Source organism: Buceros rhinoceros, unplaced genomic scaffold (genome assembly GCF_000710305.1).
Source record: "Buceros rhinoceros silvestris isolate BGI_N320 unplaced genomic scaffold, ASM71030v1 scaffold40279, whole genome shotgun sequence".
NCBI lineage: Eukaryota > Metazoa > Chordata > Aves > Bucerotiformes > Bucerotidae > Buceros > Buceros rhinoceros.
Genome location: NW_010434029.1, coordinates 70,203 through 89,469, shown reverse-complemented (window position 1 = coordinate 89,469; position 19,267 = coordinate 70,203). Strand labels below are relative to the sequence as shown.

The window sequence follows — 19,267 nt, the reverse complement described above, 5'->3', positions numbered from 1 at the left end:
GCAGCCTCATACCGATTTGAAATTTGTCATTGAGGAAGGGGAAAATTAATCTACCAGTCTCTCCAAAAGTTGCAGTAGAGACACAGGACAAGATTTCTTTTGATAAACTACACGTTTCTGTGATGGAAGGTCAGAAGTAACCAAAGTTTCTGTCTTTTAGAGTCCCTTGGTACACAAATCAGTGCATGTAGCTGGGGTTGTAACTATATTTGTATGTTCTGCTGAGTGTAACTGGTCAATAGCCTATTGGTTTACTATTTGCATTTTCTATCATAGCGAAGTCTGACTGTCTTTTTCTCCCAAGTGTTTTCAGAAGATTACGCTTAATGAAATAACTTAGCCCTCTGATAGCGAGAGTGTTGTGCCAGGTTTTCTGATGGTAAGGTTTTATGGTACGTACCTCTTGGTTATTGCAGGGTAATACCAGCAACACCAGAAGCTGAACTTTATTGCAGAAAGTTGAGTTTGTAATTCTGAGATGAAAAAAGTCTTCTTGAACCTTCTTTTGCATGTAGTTTTAAGTTTCAGGACTTGAGCTGCTGCCTTGCACTGTACTCAGATCGGCTGAAGGCAGCAGCTGCGTATAAGATCCTATATAGACACACGTTTCTGTGAGAAGAAATCTGTAGCATAACCACAAGTGTACTCTAAAAGCTGGAATTAGTGTGTTGTGGTTTAACCTACATAAGCTCTGTAAAGCTGAGATACAAAGGGAAGAGCCAGAAAATGCAAAGAAAGAGTTGGCAGTCCTTTCTTACATGCTCCTCATCAAAGTGTGGGCTGTAAAGAACATACCCACTCTCACCTCCACAGCAAATTGTTAAGTTTAGCTTACAATTTTTTTCAGTAATTGCTGTTTATATAATGTCATTATGTGAATTCTAAAGAACTTATTTGATCTTTTGCAGAAGGTTGTAGTTATGGATCATTTGATACGTATTACAGTGTTTTGGTATTATCTATGTAATATCAAAAGACGGGCTCTACCTAATTTCTAATCTTGTTTTATTTGCAAATTTCACAATAAACACTTCATTTTCCCTCCTTTGTCTGTGTCTTTTTTTCAGAAGAAGGAGAGCTTTCTAGTATTGCTTAATTTGCGAAACTGTAAAAGTGCTTATTATATGAGAACTGTCTCTTTGTTTGATGTCAGATGAAAAATTAAGTTGTATTTCAGTACAAATGTTTTGGTTTAAAAAATACCGTTTTGTTTTTGTCTTTTCAGAATTTAAAGTTCCGGTGATCCATCATGGGGAACCATGTAGGAAAAAGAGAACACAGCGCTGACAAGTCAGCCAAGGTAAGTGTCGAAAATCAAAGAGGCAAGGCCACTTCACACATGTGTATGTTACGAAGTATGTATCTATTTTTTTAGTACATTCCTATGTTTACCAGATCACTTTCACCATTACTGTTTTGTAGTTGTTACTGTAAAATGACCACCTTTTTTTAATGACAGTCCTGTGACCTGTGGCCAAACCGGGATTTTGCTGTGCTGGATTTAATGGGATGTGATGTTTTCCTGTGTCAGATCCATAGCAGATAAAAAAACTGCTCAGTTATGGTGGAAATTAATTAAATGACCCTTAAAAGCATGATATTGCAGAAATTTTTAAAAAGCCGATGAGGTGAATTATGTTCTGCATGTTGACAGCTTTCCATTTGGGCAGTTATTAACTTTGTCCATAAAAAAAAAAAAACAACTATAGAGGAACACGTAAAATAAGACAATTTTTAAGGGAAGGATTGTCAGTCTGAGGAGATAGAGCTTTAAAAATCTCTGTCCCAGAAAAAAAAGATGAGAACTGTCAAAATGTTCATTGTAAGTTCAATTTTGCCTACTAAACCTCTGCTGACACTGATGTGTATTTTGCACATAATGTGGTATTCTGTTTGCCTTGTGATAATATCTTGTTTATTTGGTTTTCTACATTGTACCGGAAGAGAATTCACACATTTCTTATTAAAAAAAAAAAAAGGGACATCTTTGTTTATTTATATATATATATATATAAAGGCTTCTTGTTGCTAACTATTGCTAACTTCCCTCCACCCTTCCCCACCCAAAAATAACAGTTTGCAGTCTGAGCCCACACTGTGTAAAGCTATTGTGCTTTGCATTGGACAAATGATGTAAACACACAGTTCTGTGCTTTGTCTGGAGGAATGTAGGTGGTCTGCATTGCTGTGGCAGATAAGCAGCTATCCCTAAAAGGTATACAAACCAGAATTCATACAGCTATTAGTTCTTTGACATCTTTAGGAAAATAAGCACACTGGAAGGAATCGGGAGGAAACAGCACAGAGGAAGGGCTGCTGGCTACTATGGTTTTGGTTTGTGTTTATGCAGTATTTGCAAAATGGTTTTGTGGCCCAAAGTTTCAGTACAGATGGTAGTATGAGTCCCAAGATACGGTCTTGAGGTGACGCGTCTTCTAGACTTCCCTTCTAGAAAATTCTGTTGTGCAGATCCAGCAGTAAAATGCACCAGTTACATTTAGCCAAATATTTTGATCCTTTCTGACCAAGGGTGTGAGATGCTGCAGGTGTGTGAGAGCAGGTACGCAGAGCTTGATGGACTGTTTTGCACTACCTATATAAGGACAAAATTTTGTTTAGAAAAAACATCACGTGTCTAATGCATCAGGGGAGCGAGTGAGCGAGTGAGTTGTTGGCCACATGGAGCCTCAAAAAGGAAAGGATTCTTCAAACTGATAGTAGCTTATGCAATAGGTGCAAGTTCTGCAGGGGTGAGCAAGAGTTCAGTGGCCATAAATCTTGTGCTTAGTGTGTAGGACAGGTCTACAAGGAAATGAATTGCTGCATTTTTTTTTTAATTCCTCATTTTTCCTAATTAGTTCGTGGGGAATACTTAATTCTGCAATCCAAATAATAGTAATTTACCTAAAATATTTTTGAAGGGGCAATTTATTTCTGTAGTAATCTCTTCTGTCCCTCACTCATCCTTCTAGACTGACCAAAAAAACCAAAACTCCAAACCCCTAAATCCCTAAACTTTAAAATAGGCAATACTTGATTATAATCTCACTTTATGTGCATAAGACAGAAGTGATATAATGAGAAATAATAAGGCCAGAGATTTAAATCAGGAAATATATGGTTACAGTGCTACTGAGTATTCCACATAGCTAGATAATCTTGGTTCAGTTCTTACAGACAGCATTAAAGTTCTTACTGGCAGTAGTAACCACATGTCATACTCTTCTTTCTTTCTTTCTTTAAGTTGAAGTAGCTGTGGTGGTGTTGTGGAATACAGCTGTAAATTAGAACTGTTTCCCAGCACTGTTGTAGTGTGGTTTGGGAGACAGTTGCTGAAGACTTGCATAGCCTGCAGTGGAAATGCTGAACTGCCTCTCCTCGTTCTTAGCAATAGAGCTGCAATGAAAGAGGCTAACATCTCATTTCTAAAGTCTTTCTAAAATTCATTACTTGTAACTTCAGACTGTTTACTGTATTTCCTTTCCCAAAAATACAGTATCAAACAAAAACATCATTTTAGGGCAGCTTCTTTGAGCCTGTAATGCCAAACGCTGCACTGGCTCCTGAACTGATAGACCAGTTCTCCAGGTTGCTATTTCATATATTAGAGAGACTGTTGCCAAACTATAGCAATCATAATTCTTGGTTGTCCCTAAATGTCCTGTAATACAGCAGTTATTATGGTTTGGGGATTTTTTGAGTTGGCATCTAGCTTGGCTTTACTTTCAGTAAATTTGGGTATTTGAATTACAAAATTAGAAATAGAGATCTGGAAAGCAATTATTTCATCAAATGTCTAACGTGACACCAAGATGCTTTCAAACTGGGAAATTTGCAAAAGACAAGATGTCTTCCCATGCTTCTTTCTTAATATTGATCTTCTCTTGATTTATAGATATGCCAAGCTACAGTGATTATTTAATAATGAGATGCTGTGAAATTAATTGAATGCGTTCAAAAATAATTGGTCTGTTTGGTCTAAAAAATGTGGGAAAATATTTGCAAAACCCTCGTGTTTGACTCAAACGATAACAGGCTCCATCTCATTTCTGTCAGATTTCTTTCTTTTGTATTTAATGGACCTGCATTTTTTATAGTTTTGTAAGATACATAAAACCTGTGCTGTGAACCCAGCAATTTAGCTTCTTCCTTTTTACTTTGGATAGTAGACTTTGCAGTCTGCTTAATGTGTTTGTAAATCTGTAAATGTTTATTTTATTTAAATTTTTCTTAGTGTTAATACTTGGGTTTAAACTTGCATAAATATATTTAAGAACAGCAATAACAAAAAGAATGGGCTGTCCTTCAGGTGATTTTAAGTTCTCGAAGGGCTAAATACAGAGGAGTAGACAGAGTAGACAACTGAAGTTTTATTGGTTCAGAGTTATAGTTGACAGTATATGACAGTATATATGACAGTATAGTTTGGCACCATTAAGCTACAAAGTGCCACATGCTCTTTTATTGTGACTAAAGCTGCCTCTAGGTAATACGACAGCACAGTACTCGCTACTCTCCAGTTTGATTGTCTCCCTCGGAGAACTCTGCATAATTCATACATTGCCATCCCAAAATCCTTGAACCTTCTTGGTATCTGTCAAAACTGGTTCTTAACTTCAATGGTAGTCTGGGAAGATGGGGTTGGAAGGAAGGCTTCTGGCATTGTCCCATCTATTCCAGAGCAACTACCAAATGCACCAAGCCCATGGAGCCTGGTTTCTACGTGCCTGAGGTTCCATAGTACTGCGGGGAGCTGAAAACCAAGCTTGTGGCTTATAGTAAAAGATCAAAACCCACTGCCCTGCCACGTCAGGAGATTGCTCAGGAAACCTCTGCAGGCTTGGAACATGTTAGCTTATTGAAAATACTACATCATCTACCTATTTCATGTCCTTGCTGTGTTTGGGGTGTGCTGTAAATAAACACCAGGAAGCCAAAACCGATTGCTACCTGTGATACCTAGCTCTGAAAAACTGAGAAATGTTTTTGCTGCAGTATATTGCTTTCTCACAGGCCAAAACTGGAAACAGGTGTGTTGACGATAAGGCACTTGGTCTACAATTTAATGTTTTATTTGAACTTAACGTGCTGTGTTAACACTGACCGAGTCTTTCTGTGTAGTAAACTTATCAAAAAATCTTACTTTTAATTGCCCTATGTATGTTCCTGGGTTCTATAATGTGCTTTGCAGTGATTGATATGGTAGTTTTAATAAACTTGCTTGTTCTCAGTGTTTAAGGAGAACTCAGCATACTTGGTTTAAGCTAAATTCCTACGCTGAGCGTGTATCAATAAACCGGATGGTTTCTGTGCTGCTTCTGTTTTCTCTCCTCTTTTTTCTCCATTTGTCTTGCTAATGTTCAGAAGTTTGCACCTTGTGCAGCCTTACTTCTGGTAACGTTGTTGGAAAGTTTTCTGGGTGTCTCTGATGAGAGGGAGTTGAAATCAACGGCTGGTGCAGGACAGTAGTTTTATTGTTCACCTCGTGAGTGCTCAGCGACCTGCAAGCAGAAGAGGTTTCATACTGATCTCCTCTGATGCCCTACCTCTCGTGGTTGACACTGCTCACAGACCTGAGCCCCGTGTGTGGTTTTTACCAGGTGCTTCCTCTTGGTACGCATCATAAAGTATCAAGAAAGGAAGAAAAAAACAACAGATGAAGTAATTTTGTTTGCTTTATTAACTTCTCTGAAGTGTTAGTTTTATAAGATAGAGATTTACTTTTTAATACTCACAGTGTGAGAAATACATGACATACAGATTATCTGAATTTTGGAGCCTAGGATATGCTTTTTTGTAAAAAATAAACAGACAACCTCAAACAAAAAAATCAATCAAACGTGATATTTGCTTTTATTACCTTTAAATAAATAATCTTATTACCATACATAAATTAATCAGTGCAGCCTCTTCACTTTTTCCCAATAGCTTAGTTTTTTTAGCACTATTTTTATTTTCTAGTACAATTGTCTGTTTTCTCAGTTTTACGTTTTGCTGTAAAGCAGTAAGAGCACAGAGGCTATAGTGGTGTATTCCTAATTCAGTACATTGATTAAAACACTCCTCTTGAACCAGTATCTCTCTGAAGGCAAAGGAAAAAGATTAAAACTAAACTGTTGAGAGCACCAGCATTTTCTGTGAGACATTTGATGAGCATTTTCACCATCCAGTTTTACAGGTTACACACCATAGAAATACTTGGGACCAGCCAGTGTCTGGTTAAGCTGGTGCCTGGTCCAAGGAAGTGCTACTTTTGGAAGAGGTAAATCCTCTCCCAGGGTGTGGAGGGAAGTTCTGGGCAATCAGGTTAAGCAAGACCAGTTTATATTGATCGATATCTGTTTTCTTCAAATTCTATAATCAACATTGATTTCGCCTTGAGCAAATCTGTGTGTGGTTGCTCGATTCTCCAGTTTCACTTTTTAACATTCGTACTGTCTAACTGAGTTGTTTGTTGGGACAGATGCAGTGTTGTTCTGTATTAATAGCAGTGCTTGTACACCTCGAGTGGAGCCTTCAGGCACTAATGTGCTTCAGCGAGGGAGATGATATCATAGCGACACAGAAATTACTGTACTGTTTGAAACTTCTGAGAATGCAAAGTGTGTAGTAGCTCTGACTCAAAATCTGTCGTCAAAAATTAATCTAAGACAGTCATTGAATATGGTATTGGAAATTTATGTCTCATGTTTAAGTAGGCAAGTAGCTCTACTATAAAGTTAAAGGGAACAATTTATGTGCCTAAATCCAAGTCATGTGTTTGAATACTTGACTGTTTGTTAAACTCTTACGGTACTGAATTTAATATGGTCAGTCATAGTTACAATATTTAAAATACAGTAAGCTCATCTTAAGTATGTGTGGAAGATAAAGTGTCCCTGGATCAGAGCTGGTATTTTTACACTGCCATGTTTCTCTTTGTTGCCTGTATGTGAGGGTGCAGTGCTGTGCTATGCAGAGCAACTAGTGAAAGAGTTAAAGGTGGGAGCAAGGCAGGTGCAAGTGAGGAGCAAGTTCTGGTCTCTGCCACAGCACCTGTGACTAGCATTGAAGAAGTTGCCTGAACTGCATAATCTTGGCAGTATGTCACTAGATCTGCATTTCCATGAAAACACGAGTAAGTATATAGGTAATGGTTATGTGAAATAAGTCGAGAGCTTGTTTTTCTGTTGTGTGCTCAACTGGTGAGTACTAGTGTTCCTTGCTTAAGGTCTTGAGCTGGTTGAGGTTGCGTGAGTGTAAAAGGAAGAGGTGCAGTTGCTGTGGTTTTGGCTGGGGAGGAGGTAGGGTCTTAGGCTTTGTTCTCCCACCTGCAGCCTGCAGAACTGACTAGCAGAAGAAGGAAGTACACACTGTACTTTATAAAGTCTTGTTCTTCAGATGCCATGCGCTTGTGGTGTAGTTTCCTTCAGTTCCCTCCTTAGCTTAGATACAGAACTAGATAAACGTTCTGTCAAATAAATTTAATGGCTGTGCCACTTAAATTAGGAAGGAGTTGGAAGAAGAGGGGTGCAATGCACAACGCTTCTTTGTGAAAATCTGTGAACTGTTCTATTTGCTGAGATGACTTTTCTAGTAAGAGTCAGCCCATACTTCAGCCTGAGAATGTGTTGTTCAGTGCTTTAGCATCTTCATGCCAGAAAAATAGCATCAAATTTGTTGTGTTTTTATTCTTGAGAAAGCAGTAAGTGACATGGAGATCCTGAAAGAGACCAATATCTTCCTTCCTCATTTAACCTTTTATGCCTTTACTGTTGTGGTGATCAAAGACCAGCATGTGATGATAAGTTGTCGCTCGAAGTTTATGAGATACGTCAAAGTAACAAATTAGAATTGTCATTAGTTATATTTGAGAAAAGCCTAAAAAAAAACCCTTTTTCAGTAATGTGTTACCTTAAAGTGCAGTTACATCGTAAAATCAGTTGTGGTGAAGTGCATTCCCTGTATTAGAGAGATTGACCCATTTACCTATGGGTGCCTAGGCCAAATCAAGTGGAATCTCTGGTGTCTAAGACAGTGACTGGTAAATGTGTCCGGTAGCACTTACCAAAGTATTAAACCCTGGTAAAAAGTGCATTTTGAAGTTTGTCCTCCTCTTTTTCCCCCTAATGCTAGTTCTGTTGTCTTTGATGCTCCTGGACAGCAGCTGGGAAGAAGAGTGCTGGAGTGATTATTTTAATTCTCAGATTTGCACACTTGTGTTTTCTGAAGTGTAACTAGTTGTAAGGCATAGTTTGACACTGTGCATCAGTACTAAGCCAAACCCCAGCTCTGCTCAGATCTGATGCTAAATGTTCCGCCATGCGAAAAGAGTAGTTCCACAGTGCTAAGGCGAGATGATTCTTGCTCTCATTTGTAAATTCAAAAGTGTGGAATGGACATCGGTAGGAAAACGATACAGGGCTTTCCCATACAAAGTATTACTTTAACAGTAGCTTCCTTTTGCACTTCAGAAGCCGAAGATTAATTTCTTACGTAATTGCAGTTATTTGTACACTGAGCAAATTTAGCTTGTGGCTACAGTTCAAAAACTGGTTTTTGCCCTTTGAACTAAAATGTCATGGAATGTTACTCCTTTTTACCTTTCTCATGCGCTCTGCTTTAAGTTGCTGGAAATACTTCAGTAGCATTTGATGGAGGAAAAGAAAAAAGAAAAGTTTTTGCCAAAGGGAATTGGAAAACTTTTAAGCAGAGTAATATAAGTTTATTCTTGATTGCTGAGATAAGGTTCACTCTTTAAAAAATCTGCTCTTCTAGTGCAGCATCCCATGGATGCGGCCATAAAAATATCAAAATCTGCACAGAACTGAAAGCGACAAAAGAGATACCACTCACCCTTGATAATAAAGAGGAACTTCTGAGCATCAGTTATAAACAAGAAGAGGCAATAATGGAAATACTGCAGTTTCATCACAGTGCCACAGAGTGATACTCAGCTTGGTGTATCTGGATTTAGCTAGAACTGGAAGATTAATTTAGGGAGGCGCGAGGGCACTCAGCTTGCTCATGATCTCTGTGCAGTTCAAAAGCCACAGAAAAGACCTGCAAGCCAGAAATCTTAGCAGGTCTGTCACCAATGAGATCTATCCTCAAACAAGTCATTTGTTAGCAAAACAATAGTCACCATTTTTGGATCCTCAGTTATTCCCTGTAAGAGCTTCAGGATTCACTGTCTGGTAGTGCTGGGGTTTTCGGATGAGTTATGGAAATCCTGTTATACTTGAAGGGTCTCATTTAAAAGGTACTATGTGAGACTTGTGTTTGATTTTTTTGTTGTTGTTGTTTTGTGGTCATAACTGACTTATGTCTAGCACATTTTCACAGCCTTGCACACATCCCCTCTTCCTTCCTCTCTTTATCATCTTTCTGCTCCTTCTTACACCCAGTTTCTTTCTGCCAGCACTACCATCTTTGATGGAGTCTAAATTCATTGCTGTGTTTTGATTTTTCTGAGGCATTAGAAATAATACTTAATTGCTAACGGTGCAGCTGCGTGCTCAGAAACAGTGAAGAGGTGGCCAGCTAAGAGGCAGTCTGATCAGGAAGCTGGGAACATTGTAGAAGAGAGAAAATTTTGACTTTTCCGACAACACGTATCCACTTTGAAAATTACTTTTCTCTTCCAGCGAGTGCTTTCTCTTCATGTTGATGTATGACTTTCAGCAGTTATCCCAGCCCACCGCAGCGCACTGCTTTACAAAGCAATCCATTGCCATTATTTGGAAGCTGAAAATCAAAACTGCCTCCTGTTATTTTTGTGACCGGCGATCATCTTCATTTATGTACTGTTTTGTCATAAAGTACTGTTGCTTTCTTGCATTTGTACCTTGTACATTTTAAAGAATCTGTTTTATGCAGAAAATGGAAGAATAGCTGTTGAATTTTTGGGGGGAAACGTGCCTAAAATTGTCAATGTGAAGTGGAGCTGTGTGCAAAAACTTTTAAACCACATTTTAATTCTTTGCCTGCCTGTGTACATACGTATGCACACATCTCTATATAAAAAGTACAAGTGTATATTTAAAAGAATTACATCTAGAAATGCCAGTGTATATTCAAGTAGAGATAGTCTGCTTATATCCCTGTGTGGCTGCAGATGAGCTCACTACATGTGTTTCAGAAGGCAAGACCAGTAGCCTTCTACCCTGGGGAGTGTGGCTATCCCTTCTGATCTTTCCTGTGAACTACAGGCTGTTTTCATAACATTCAGCTGGAGCTTTCTACTGCAGCTGAAACTTGCCTTATGGTGCACGGTGATAAAGCCTGAATAATCACGTCGTCTGTTTTTTGTTTTTTTTTTTTTTTTTTTAAACCCAGTGTCTGAAGTTCCAGACAATGCTGGTTTTTTGAGACTTGACAGTTGACAGGCTGGTGAATGTGAGACTCTGGGAATCTCAAGTCAGTGCCTATAACTGTTGAGAAATGTTTCTATCTCATAAAATATATATTAAAGATACTTCAATATTTACTAATACTATGTATTGATTAAAAATTAAGTATCTTTAATATATTTAACAATACATACTACTACATATTATTCATTGTCCTGGTTTGAGCTAAAACGTCCTTGTTTTGGGAAATGGACAAATAGAATTATTCCATGTAGTACAATAATATCTTAGTGTTCTAGGAAAGGCTTCAGAAATTACGTTAGGTCAGTCCCATTACATAAAGTAGGAACTGTTTTGTCTTTGGTGCACTGCGACACAGAAAACCCTATGTCTGGTTGAAGTTACATCAGGAGCTTGGTCACATGAGGTGAGATTGTAGGTCCTCTGCGTTTCTTTCATAACCAAATTTGTGTTCAGAGAAAACTTAGGTTATATATGTTATTTGAGATGGAACTGAACAAGTGTAATCTATTGCATTCAAATTGGCTTAAATGAAGCATGTTTATTTGTAGGTGCTAACAATGTGGACCTGAACATTTCACCTTAGGATTCTCGCAAATTCATTTACTTGCCAAATTACTTTTAATCTTGATTTTCTTTTCTACAGTATTTAAAAAATATAATTGTAATAAGTTTTTTCTTGCTATTTCCTTCAGCTAATTTTTTGCCTTATAAGTAAGGGTATTGATAAGTAGAAAAAAATAGGTGAAATACCTATATTAAAATGAAGCTTTGACACTTTTTCCTCTTATTTTGACGTCAGTGCTTTTGACCTCAGTGCAATCCTCTCAGGAGGACAGGGAACATAACTCGATTCTGGAGTTTCTTCAGTATACTTCTGCTTGTTGCAGTCTTTCCGTTTCCTCTGACATCTTGTTTGTTGTTTATTATTTTATTATTATTATGTTATACTATGTTATATAGGCCCTACAAGGATCAATAAAAACATCTAAAAATGAAAGTTGTACAGAGCTTGGGGGAAGAGAGGCCAAAAAGTTCCTGCCAGTGCATGCATTCTGGTGAGATGGGGAGCCCTGGATTCTCAATACCGTCTCACCAGATTGTCAAGGTGTCCTGGCCAACGACCTTTAACTCCAAGTACACAAACAGCTGGGGCAATGAGTGCTATGTCTGCTTTTGAAAAGGGATGCTGAGATCTTTCAGGCATTAGATTCTGCTCTGGGATTGCAGAATGCATTTATAATGCAATAGCATAATGCACTTAATACTGTAATAACACTGTATTGCAGCTGTTGAGTCATTGGATTATGGGAGAGCAAAAGATCTGTGGCATTTCGGAAGCTTACAAGGCTTGACACATAGACTTTCTATCACTTAAATTGCATGTCTTTGATCACTACTGATTCAGCCTCCTGCTGCTCTGTGGGGGGGCAGGAGACCCTCTGAACGTGTCTTACAGGGAGCCCACAAGGGAGATGACTCCAACAGGAGCAGGAGCCCTTGGCTTCAGTCCCAGCTCCTCAGCACTGGTCTCAGCAGTTGACAAGTCGTTCTGTTTTTTGCCCTGATCAGCTTGCTTTAACCAATTAGTCTACAAACCGTGGGCTGGTGGAGCAGGTGCAGAGCGCTTTCTTTGTGCAGAAAGCCAGATGGCCAGTTAATTGTCCCAATCACTGAGTAAGGCTTGGCCAAGTCTCCTGCTCAGTTCTCAATTCTGCTGTTGTGCTGCCAAGTTTGGTCTTGTGGTTTTAAGAAAATGAGAGATTCAGGGACGTCTCTGAGCATCTGGACTTCTCTCAGTCACGATTTAGTGTGGTTAGTTTCAAGCCTTGAAATGGCTTCTAGCTGATTTTTGTTTTCCTAAAGGAAAGTTGATGCTTAATAGGAGTACAGACTTTGTGGTCCGAGTTAGGACATCTTGCTTGTTACAGTGTTGTTAGTATCGTGGTATGGTTGTGGCAGAGGAAAAACTTTATATTAGGAACCCATATTTGGAAGGATTGATTTTTCTGGGATTTTGCAAGGAGAATTACTGTATCTGTTGAGTTACCTACTACAGGAGAAGAGCTGTGGGGAGAATTTTGAAGGGAACAGTGTTTTGATTTGGTAGAGTTTCCAGAATCCTTCTTTAGGTTAATTATTTTTAATTGTTAGGAAGAAATGGGAAACAATTGTTTACACTTACAGAGGTGTGCTAGACTGAAAGGGTTGTAAACTTGCTAATAGAATTGCAAATGAAGTGTGTTTGCTTATGTACATACTTAATCACTCAGTGTAATAACTGCAACTACAGTTTACGTGTAACCTCTTCATATGAATATATTTGTGAAATTCAGTATATGTACCTCAATCAGTTGCTTTTATGTCAAGGCAAGTTTTGTGAGGAGAAGTCATTTTGGGAGAGAAAACTGGGGTGCTAGAGACAAAGTTGGGATGAGGCAGAGTAATGATATTACATAATTTCCAGAGGTAGGGAGGTGAATGAAAAAGGTGCCTGGGTATTTCCAGCAGGCCACATATTTTGTTTAACACTGAAAAGGCGGTTTCTACATCTGAAGTGATTCTGAAGTCCCATGTTGGTAGTTATCCAAGTGCCTTGAACAGGGTGTCTGTCAATCCATGAGTAGGCTGTATACAGGAAGGATCAAATATATCAGTTAATACAATACAGCTGTTCTTTGTTTCTCATCCATCATGCTCCACCTGTGTTCTTCAGCCCTGGAGCTGTTCTGCACAGCTTACAGATTTTTTTAGTAATGTTTTGACTGTGGCTCTGGCAGTACCAATTCTGCCTAGAAGCTATGTAGTCAATGGATTTTACTTTCTCTAGGGAAAAAGATAAAGAGCTTTGCATCATCTGTTGTGCTTATGTCTGAAGTCTCCACTGTATATGAAAAAATACCAGAAAGTCTGTCTGAGGTCTAACTTCTTTGAAGTTGTACCTCCTTCTCTTTCATGATGGAATACCAGCAAGAGAATGGCAATGGAAGTACCTCCTTGTGCACGCAGAGGTTTTCTCTCTCCAGTGAAATTCTCTGCCCAGAGAAGCAGTCAAACATCGCTGGTGCAGGTTCAATTTACAGTTTTCCACATGACTGCCTTAGTTCCTGCTTGCCTGTGGAATTGAGGCATGGCTTTCAGCCTTCTCAACACATAGGCAGCAATGTAAAATTCTATTTATGTGCAGAGGGTTACTAAGTAACAGTTGCTGAGGGAAATGCAGCCTTTAACTACATGATGTCTGTGCACTTAACATTGGCAGCTAAGTAGTGCGTTAATATAGATTTTGCACGTTATTGTAATGGGATTTGCTGTGAACAAAACCCTGGGAGAAGTAACAGCAACGTGGTTTGAAAAGTTGGAGTCTCTGCAACCTGCTCCTGTGGACAGGAGATGAAACACAGTTTTCCCCTTCTGCTGGATTCTCTCTATACCACACCATAATTATGGACCCTCATAGATTTGTGTGTGTATTTATATTTACCTATAGATAAAAAGGTTTCTGTGTGTAATCAGTGTGTTTTGCATGTGTATCCTCCTTCAGGGGAAGGAAGGTTGAGTGGCAAACAAACAAAAAGGCTGTTGTGATTCAGGGGTAGATTGGCTCTTGGTAATACAAGGAGAAGTTTGCCTTGAGCAGTGTCTCATCTAGTAACAATTTACTTCTAATATTGCACAGAGGTTATCAGAGGATTTGTTCTTTCTAAGTATTTGTTTTAAAGGAATGTTACTTTGGAGAGGTCATGTGTCTAGCCTTGAGATGGAGTTCTTGTATTGAAAAGATTCTACTTAAGTGGTCAGCTTTTCCTTTAAATCACACCTAGTGTAACTTCCACTATGGCTTTGAGCTGGAGACCTTTACATGCTGATTAAAATGAGCTGTTGAACTGTCATGAAGTCCTACAGCCTTTGATTTATCTGCTACAAAGCTACTTTTTGTTCGCAAATACTTGGAAGATAGGGGCTGTGTGTTTCTATGTTAATAATGATTCCAGTGGGAAGGTAACATGAGCTTATTAGGCTGTATGATTTGCTCATCTCGGACTGTGTAGAACCTCATTTCAGTGAGGTTCTTGTGTTAATTATGTCATTATGTCAGTGTACATAAAAGATGTGCAAAAAAAAATTTTGCTAAGTAACTACTACCACAGTTCTTTCATAAAAATGGTGCAAATATCAGGTGTATTTAGTCATTAGTTTCTTGGATTTTTATAATGTTGTTTTAGCTGAATCCAGCGATGTTATTTGTTAATCTCTGAGAAATGCATTACATTGTCTCTGTGACCAGATGTGACTGTTCAAGTATTTTCAAACTGGTGTATTATTTCCCTTGGGAAGCTGTCATCTCTGGTTGACAGTATTGACTCCAAGCAGAGTATCTTTAAAGTCTGTAGAAGTAAAACAGAACAGGGGGAGAAAAGTTGTCAGCAGAACTCTTAAGTACATATCTGTTCTTCTAGACCCTTTTCTGTTGCTCCATGGGGACTCACAGGTGTCTTTTCTCCCAGATGTCTGAGTTTAGGAGAACACAGGTTAAACCTTTTTGCTAATCGTGCCTGCCCTTGCCATGTACTTCAGGAGTGGCTCATCAGTTTCAAACACCTGTAATATAATAATTTATAGTCACTTAACTAAATTGGATGCAAAAAATAAACAAAACCTTTTCTGTGAAGCTATTTTCTGTCCAGTTGGCCCTCAGCCAATCCTAGTGAGTGAAGTTATCCCATTTCAGATGTGGGACTTCGCATTTGTCTTTACTGAACGTCATGAAATTCTCATAATTTTATTTCTGTAGCCTGTCAGGGTCCCTCTTGAATAGCTGCTCTGCCTGGACTACACCAGTCCCTCAGTTTGTAATCACCTAGGTCATCATTAAAGACATGAGGGCTGTGGCTGCTGACTGACTGTCAGTTGGAGTTTGTGCTGTTGATCACAGTCCTCCGAGCCTGGTGGTCCAACCAATTATCCACCCTTTGTATTCCACCTACCCAAACCTAATCCTCTCGGTTTGACTATACGGGTAGAGTGGCAGACGGTGGGTGGCTGTGTCACAGGCCACGCTCGAGTCAGGGGATGTGATGTCATGCTTTTTCCTTCATCCACTGACAGTCATTTCACCAGAGGAGGCTATCAGGTTGGTCAGATACAATTTGCCCTTTGTAAATCAAAGCTGGCTGTTCCCACACACCTCCTATCCTTGGGGAACAATTACTGTTGAACTGTTCCGTCATCAGCCTTTAATGAAAAGACAGAAGCAGCTAAGCATTTGAAATGCTGTGTGTTAGGTATGACTCGCGCTTTACCAATGCAATGTTGCTTCTTCGCTGTAGATGCAGAGGTGTCTATTGAGCACAGAATGTACCCTACCTTTGGCAGTCTTTTATATTTGAATAAAGTATTGCACTTCAGGATAATTGACAAAAAGTACTGGAGATGAGGCCTTTTTCTTCCAAGATAAATCCACATAAAACAGAGAAAAGACATGAAGTGCACTTTTTAGTTGGACGATGATCTTTGTTTGCTGGAAACCTTGCTAGGAAGATGGACACTAGTCACAGCTTCACAAAGACTCGACAGCTTGATAGCAGCCTGTATATGGTAACTCTGAGCACTACAGAGGTAGTGTTGAGTGGTCGCAGAAGAAAAGCAGTGCTGGCTGTTAGCCGAGCTAAGGGTTTGTGGTTTTTTGTTTCTTTTTTCTTTTAATTAAATCTCAAAAAAAGAGGAAAGATCTGAAAATTAGGCACTGAGGGAAAAGGTGGAAGTTGAAGAGAAAAACAAATGTCCCTGCGTGGATCTTGAGACAGACTCAAGCAGTGAATAGAAATTCTTGCTGGTAGTGCTCCATTCTCCCCCTCAAAGAGGTGTTCCTTGCACAGATGATGACTATAAATGGTGTAAAAGTAGCACTTATTTAAATCACTATTTTTTTTTGCTTTTTTTAACATAACAGCTCTTGAATTTCAGCACAGTACAGATAAGTCTTTGTTCTTGCTTCCCTCCCACGATACTTTTCTTCTCCTGAAGGTGTGCAGTTCTTACTAGAACTACATTAATGAATCAAACTCTGGTAATCTGAATCATCTTTTTACGTGCCAGTTTCTGTTTGCTTTTTGGCTCACTGGGTGGTAAGGTGGCTGCTCACAGGTTGTATTTCTGGTATTACCATTTCTCCCATCTGTACATGCACATGAGTCGTTCATTGTCATCACTTCTGGTATTTCTTTATGTTGGTAGGAGAGACATTTATTTTTCTAGTTGGTTGGAAATTTCTATTGCTTGATCTTTCTTGGGCTTGGTTTGTTTGTTTGACTTTATAGGTTTGGAAAATGGTACCTACAACTGTTTACACCTGTATTGTCCCTGTAAACTATTTAATTTAAAAAAAAGAAAAAGATAAAATGCTCCTGAAGAACAGGATTGTGTATAATTCAGATGCCACCTTTTTTATTCAGTGATTAGGTTATCTGTTCATGCTTTCGTAATGGTGTGAGAACAGCTTTGTGAAACAGATTATGGAGCATGTAACTTACAAACTGAGGACACTTTGGATAAATGCTTTCTGGTAAGTCTTTTTTGTAGGGTTTACTTAAATGGAAGCAGTGAGCTCTGCAGGAAAACCTCCCCTATTTTCAGGTGAGTAATAATGCATATCTGCTGATGAATCAGGTGTCACCTGGGGCTGAAGAAGTGCTAAGTGTGAGGTCTGAGTGAGTCATTTCCTTGGGCTCTCAAGGTTTCTCTTACCACTGGCTCATTGTGGAAAGCAGCAATAGTTAACTTGAGGTGACTTTTTCTGGAAGTTAGGAATGTGTTATGTCCTGAAAGTTAAGAAAACAACATTTTTTCTGTAGTGGTTGCATATGGAATCACCAAGACATGTTTGAAACTACTCATGTCACTTTACCAAAGTGTGGATAAGGCTAACCAGATTGCATGTATGAGGATCCACATCTGTGTGTTACGATCTGGGCTGCATTAGAGCATTAGTACTCTCCAAAGGAGGCCACCATATCTGAAGGTCACAGTGGAACTGGTATAACAGACCTGGCCTGTCAGCTAGAACTCGCTGAGGTCAAGTTCTGAGTGATAGCCCTTATAATGTCTAGAAATCCCAGTGAGATCAGGAGCTCTGATTGGATGTGAAATACGTGCTCATTGAAGTGCGTTTATCTCACAGTTGCAGAAACTTTCTGATTATATTGCTGCTGAGTCAAACAGTGCGTCCTCTATTTTATTGTAGCTTGCTTCGTGCTTTAGAGGACCTTCATTTACCAACTGTGGGACAGCTAATGAAACTGGCCTCTGCCATTCACTAACGTCAGTAGCTCTTCAGGGTTTGTTTTTGTTGTCATTGTTGTTTTTCCCCTCTCAGTGGTCAGTGCAATTTGAATGGCAGTTTAGACATTTTAAACACAGACTGAACAGTTGCCTGAAAATAAACAATTAAAATGTCTTCACTGTGGGCATGTTTGGGTAAGCAGTTGTTTTGCCTCTGAGACTTTGTTATTCCCTTCTGAGTTGGGAAATTTCAGCTACGGAACATGCAGGTTAGTATTTCAGCTTGCTAGCTTAGTACATGTGTTACAATGGTCCATTTTTCTTCTAATCATATTGGTGCGATTGTAACGCTGCACAGTAGTTTTTGTGAGAGTGCCTCTGTGTTGGCTCAAAGCATGGAGGAAAGTATTGTTCCCTTGTTTTGCTTTTAGGAAACAAAATGACAGAATGAGGAGCAAAATAATGGAAAGAAGTATCTGTTTCTACACCAATCATTGACATAATGCGGCTTACACAGAGCTAGCTGACAAATTCACCTTCATGAAAAACTGAGCAGGCTTTAATGGTGAGTTCAGCAGAGTCTTGCTCAGAGTCTCTGGAGCTGCAGTTCCCACGGTTAGCAGCATCACAAAATTGTTTGCTTCTGAAGAAGCCATCAAAGAGGAAAACACTAATTTTAATGTAAAGTCAAATTTCCTGTCTCCTCAGTGCTCTTGCAGAATGAGTGATCTGTTTGGGTACTGACTGGGTACTTGCCAAAGACTTGGAGAGAGTGTATGCAACGCCTGAAGAAGAATTGGCTGCCTAATGATTTTCAAATCGCCTTCTCTCTGAATATAATGATAAAGAACCATGATCTTGTGTAGTGCATATGAACATCGTGAAAGGGAAACAATCATCTCAGTAAGGGTCTGTTCCTCAGTTCCTGGTAGTGGATGCTCAAGTCAAAGCCAGCAGTGAATGGGAGCAGTTTGTGTTGGAGACACTGCTGTGAAAATTTCTCCTTGTTGGAGTGGATTATTCTTGGTTAGCTTTTTTGAGATTCCCCCAGCTTGTGTTTGTTGCTTTAGTGTTAAGTAGGTGTATTGTTTTATGTGATTTATCATATATCTTTATGACAGTCTTTCTGGTTCTGTTTAGACAGTTGCTTGAAAATGACTGACAAATAGAATATTTCAGAAATCGGTTAATCTTCTCTTTAGATTTTGCATTTTGTGGTTTGGTAAAGTAACTAGGGAAAGTAAGAAGGCTCTGTGGTGTGCTTCTTGTTGTGATTATAGCAGGTGTTCTGAAATTGCCGCCTTAAAAATACTCTGAAAAGTACTGTATACCTTTTGGAGTTTATTCTTTGGCTCTAGGAAGACTTTTTTTCTAAACATGAAGAAATGCTAGGTATTTCTCTGTATTTTAGAAAGTAGTTTTAGTTGTATATCATTGACAACTATCTACTAGTTTATCCTAGAGAGACTTAGAGTGGCCTGCTGAAAAGAAAGTCAGCCAGATTTGGGCCCACAGTTGGACATTAGGTGAACCAATCCCTGGTGTGGTACTGTGGCTTTCTGAAAAGGTAGTTGTTCTTGCTATATGATTTTCATGTCAAAATTTAACATCTGGCTTTCTGTTCCTTCCTGCTG

General features: G+C 39.0%; 1 protein-coding gene across 1 annotated transcript in view; it reads left to right on the top strand.

Moving 5' to 3' along the window:
- Positions 1 to 1,225: 1,225 nt before the first annotated feature.
- Positions 1,226 to 19,267, top strand: part of MBP (myelin basic protein) — an 87,135-nt gene continuing 69,093 nt past the window's right edge. Inside the window, exon 1 of the mRNA XM_010144302.1 lies at positions 1,226 to 1,300. Within this exon, the coding sequence (XP_010142604.1) occupies positions 1,250 to 1,300 (51 nt within the window). The 5' untranslated portion in view covers positions 1,226 to 1,249. The remainder of the gene's footprint in view (positions 1,301 to 19,267) is intronic.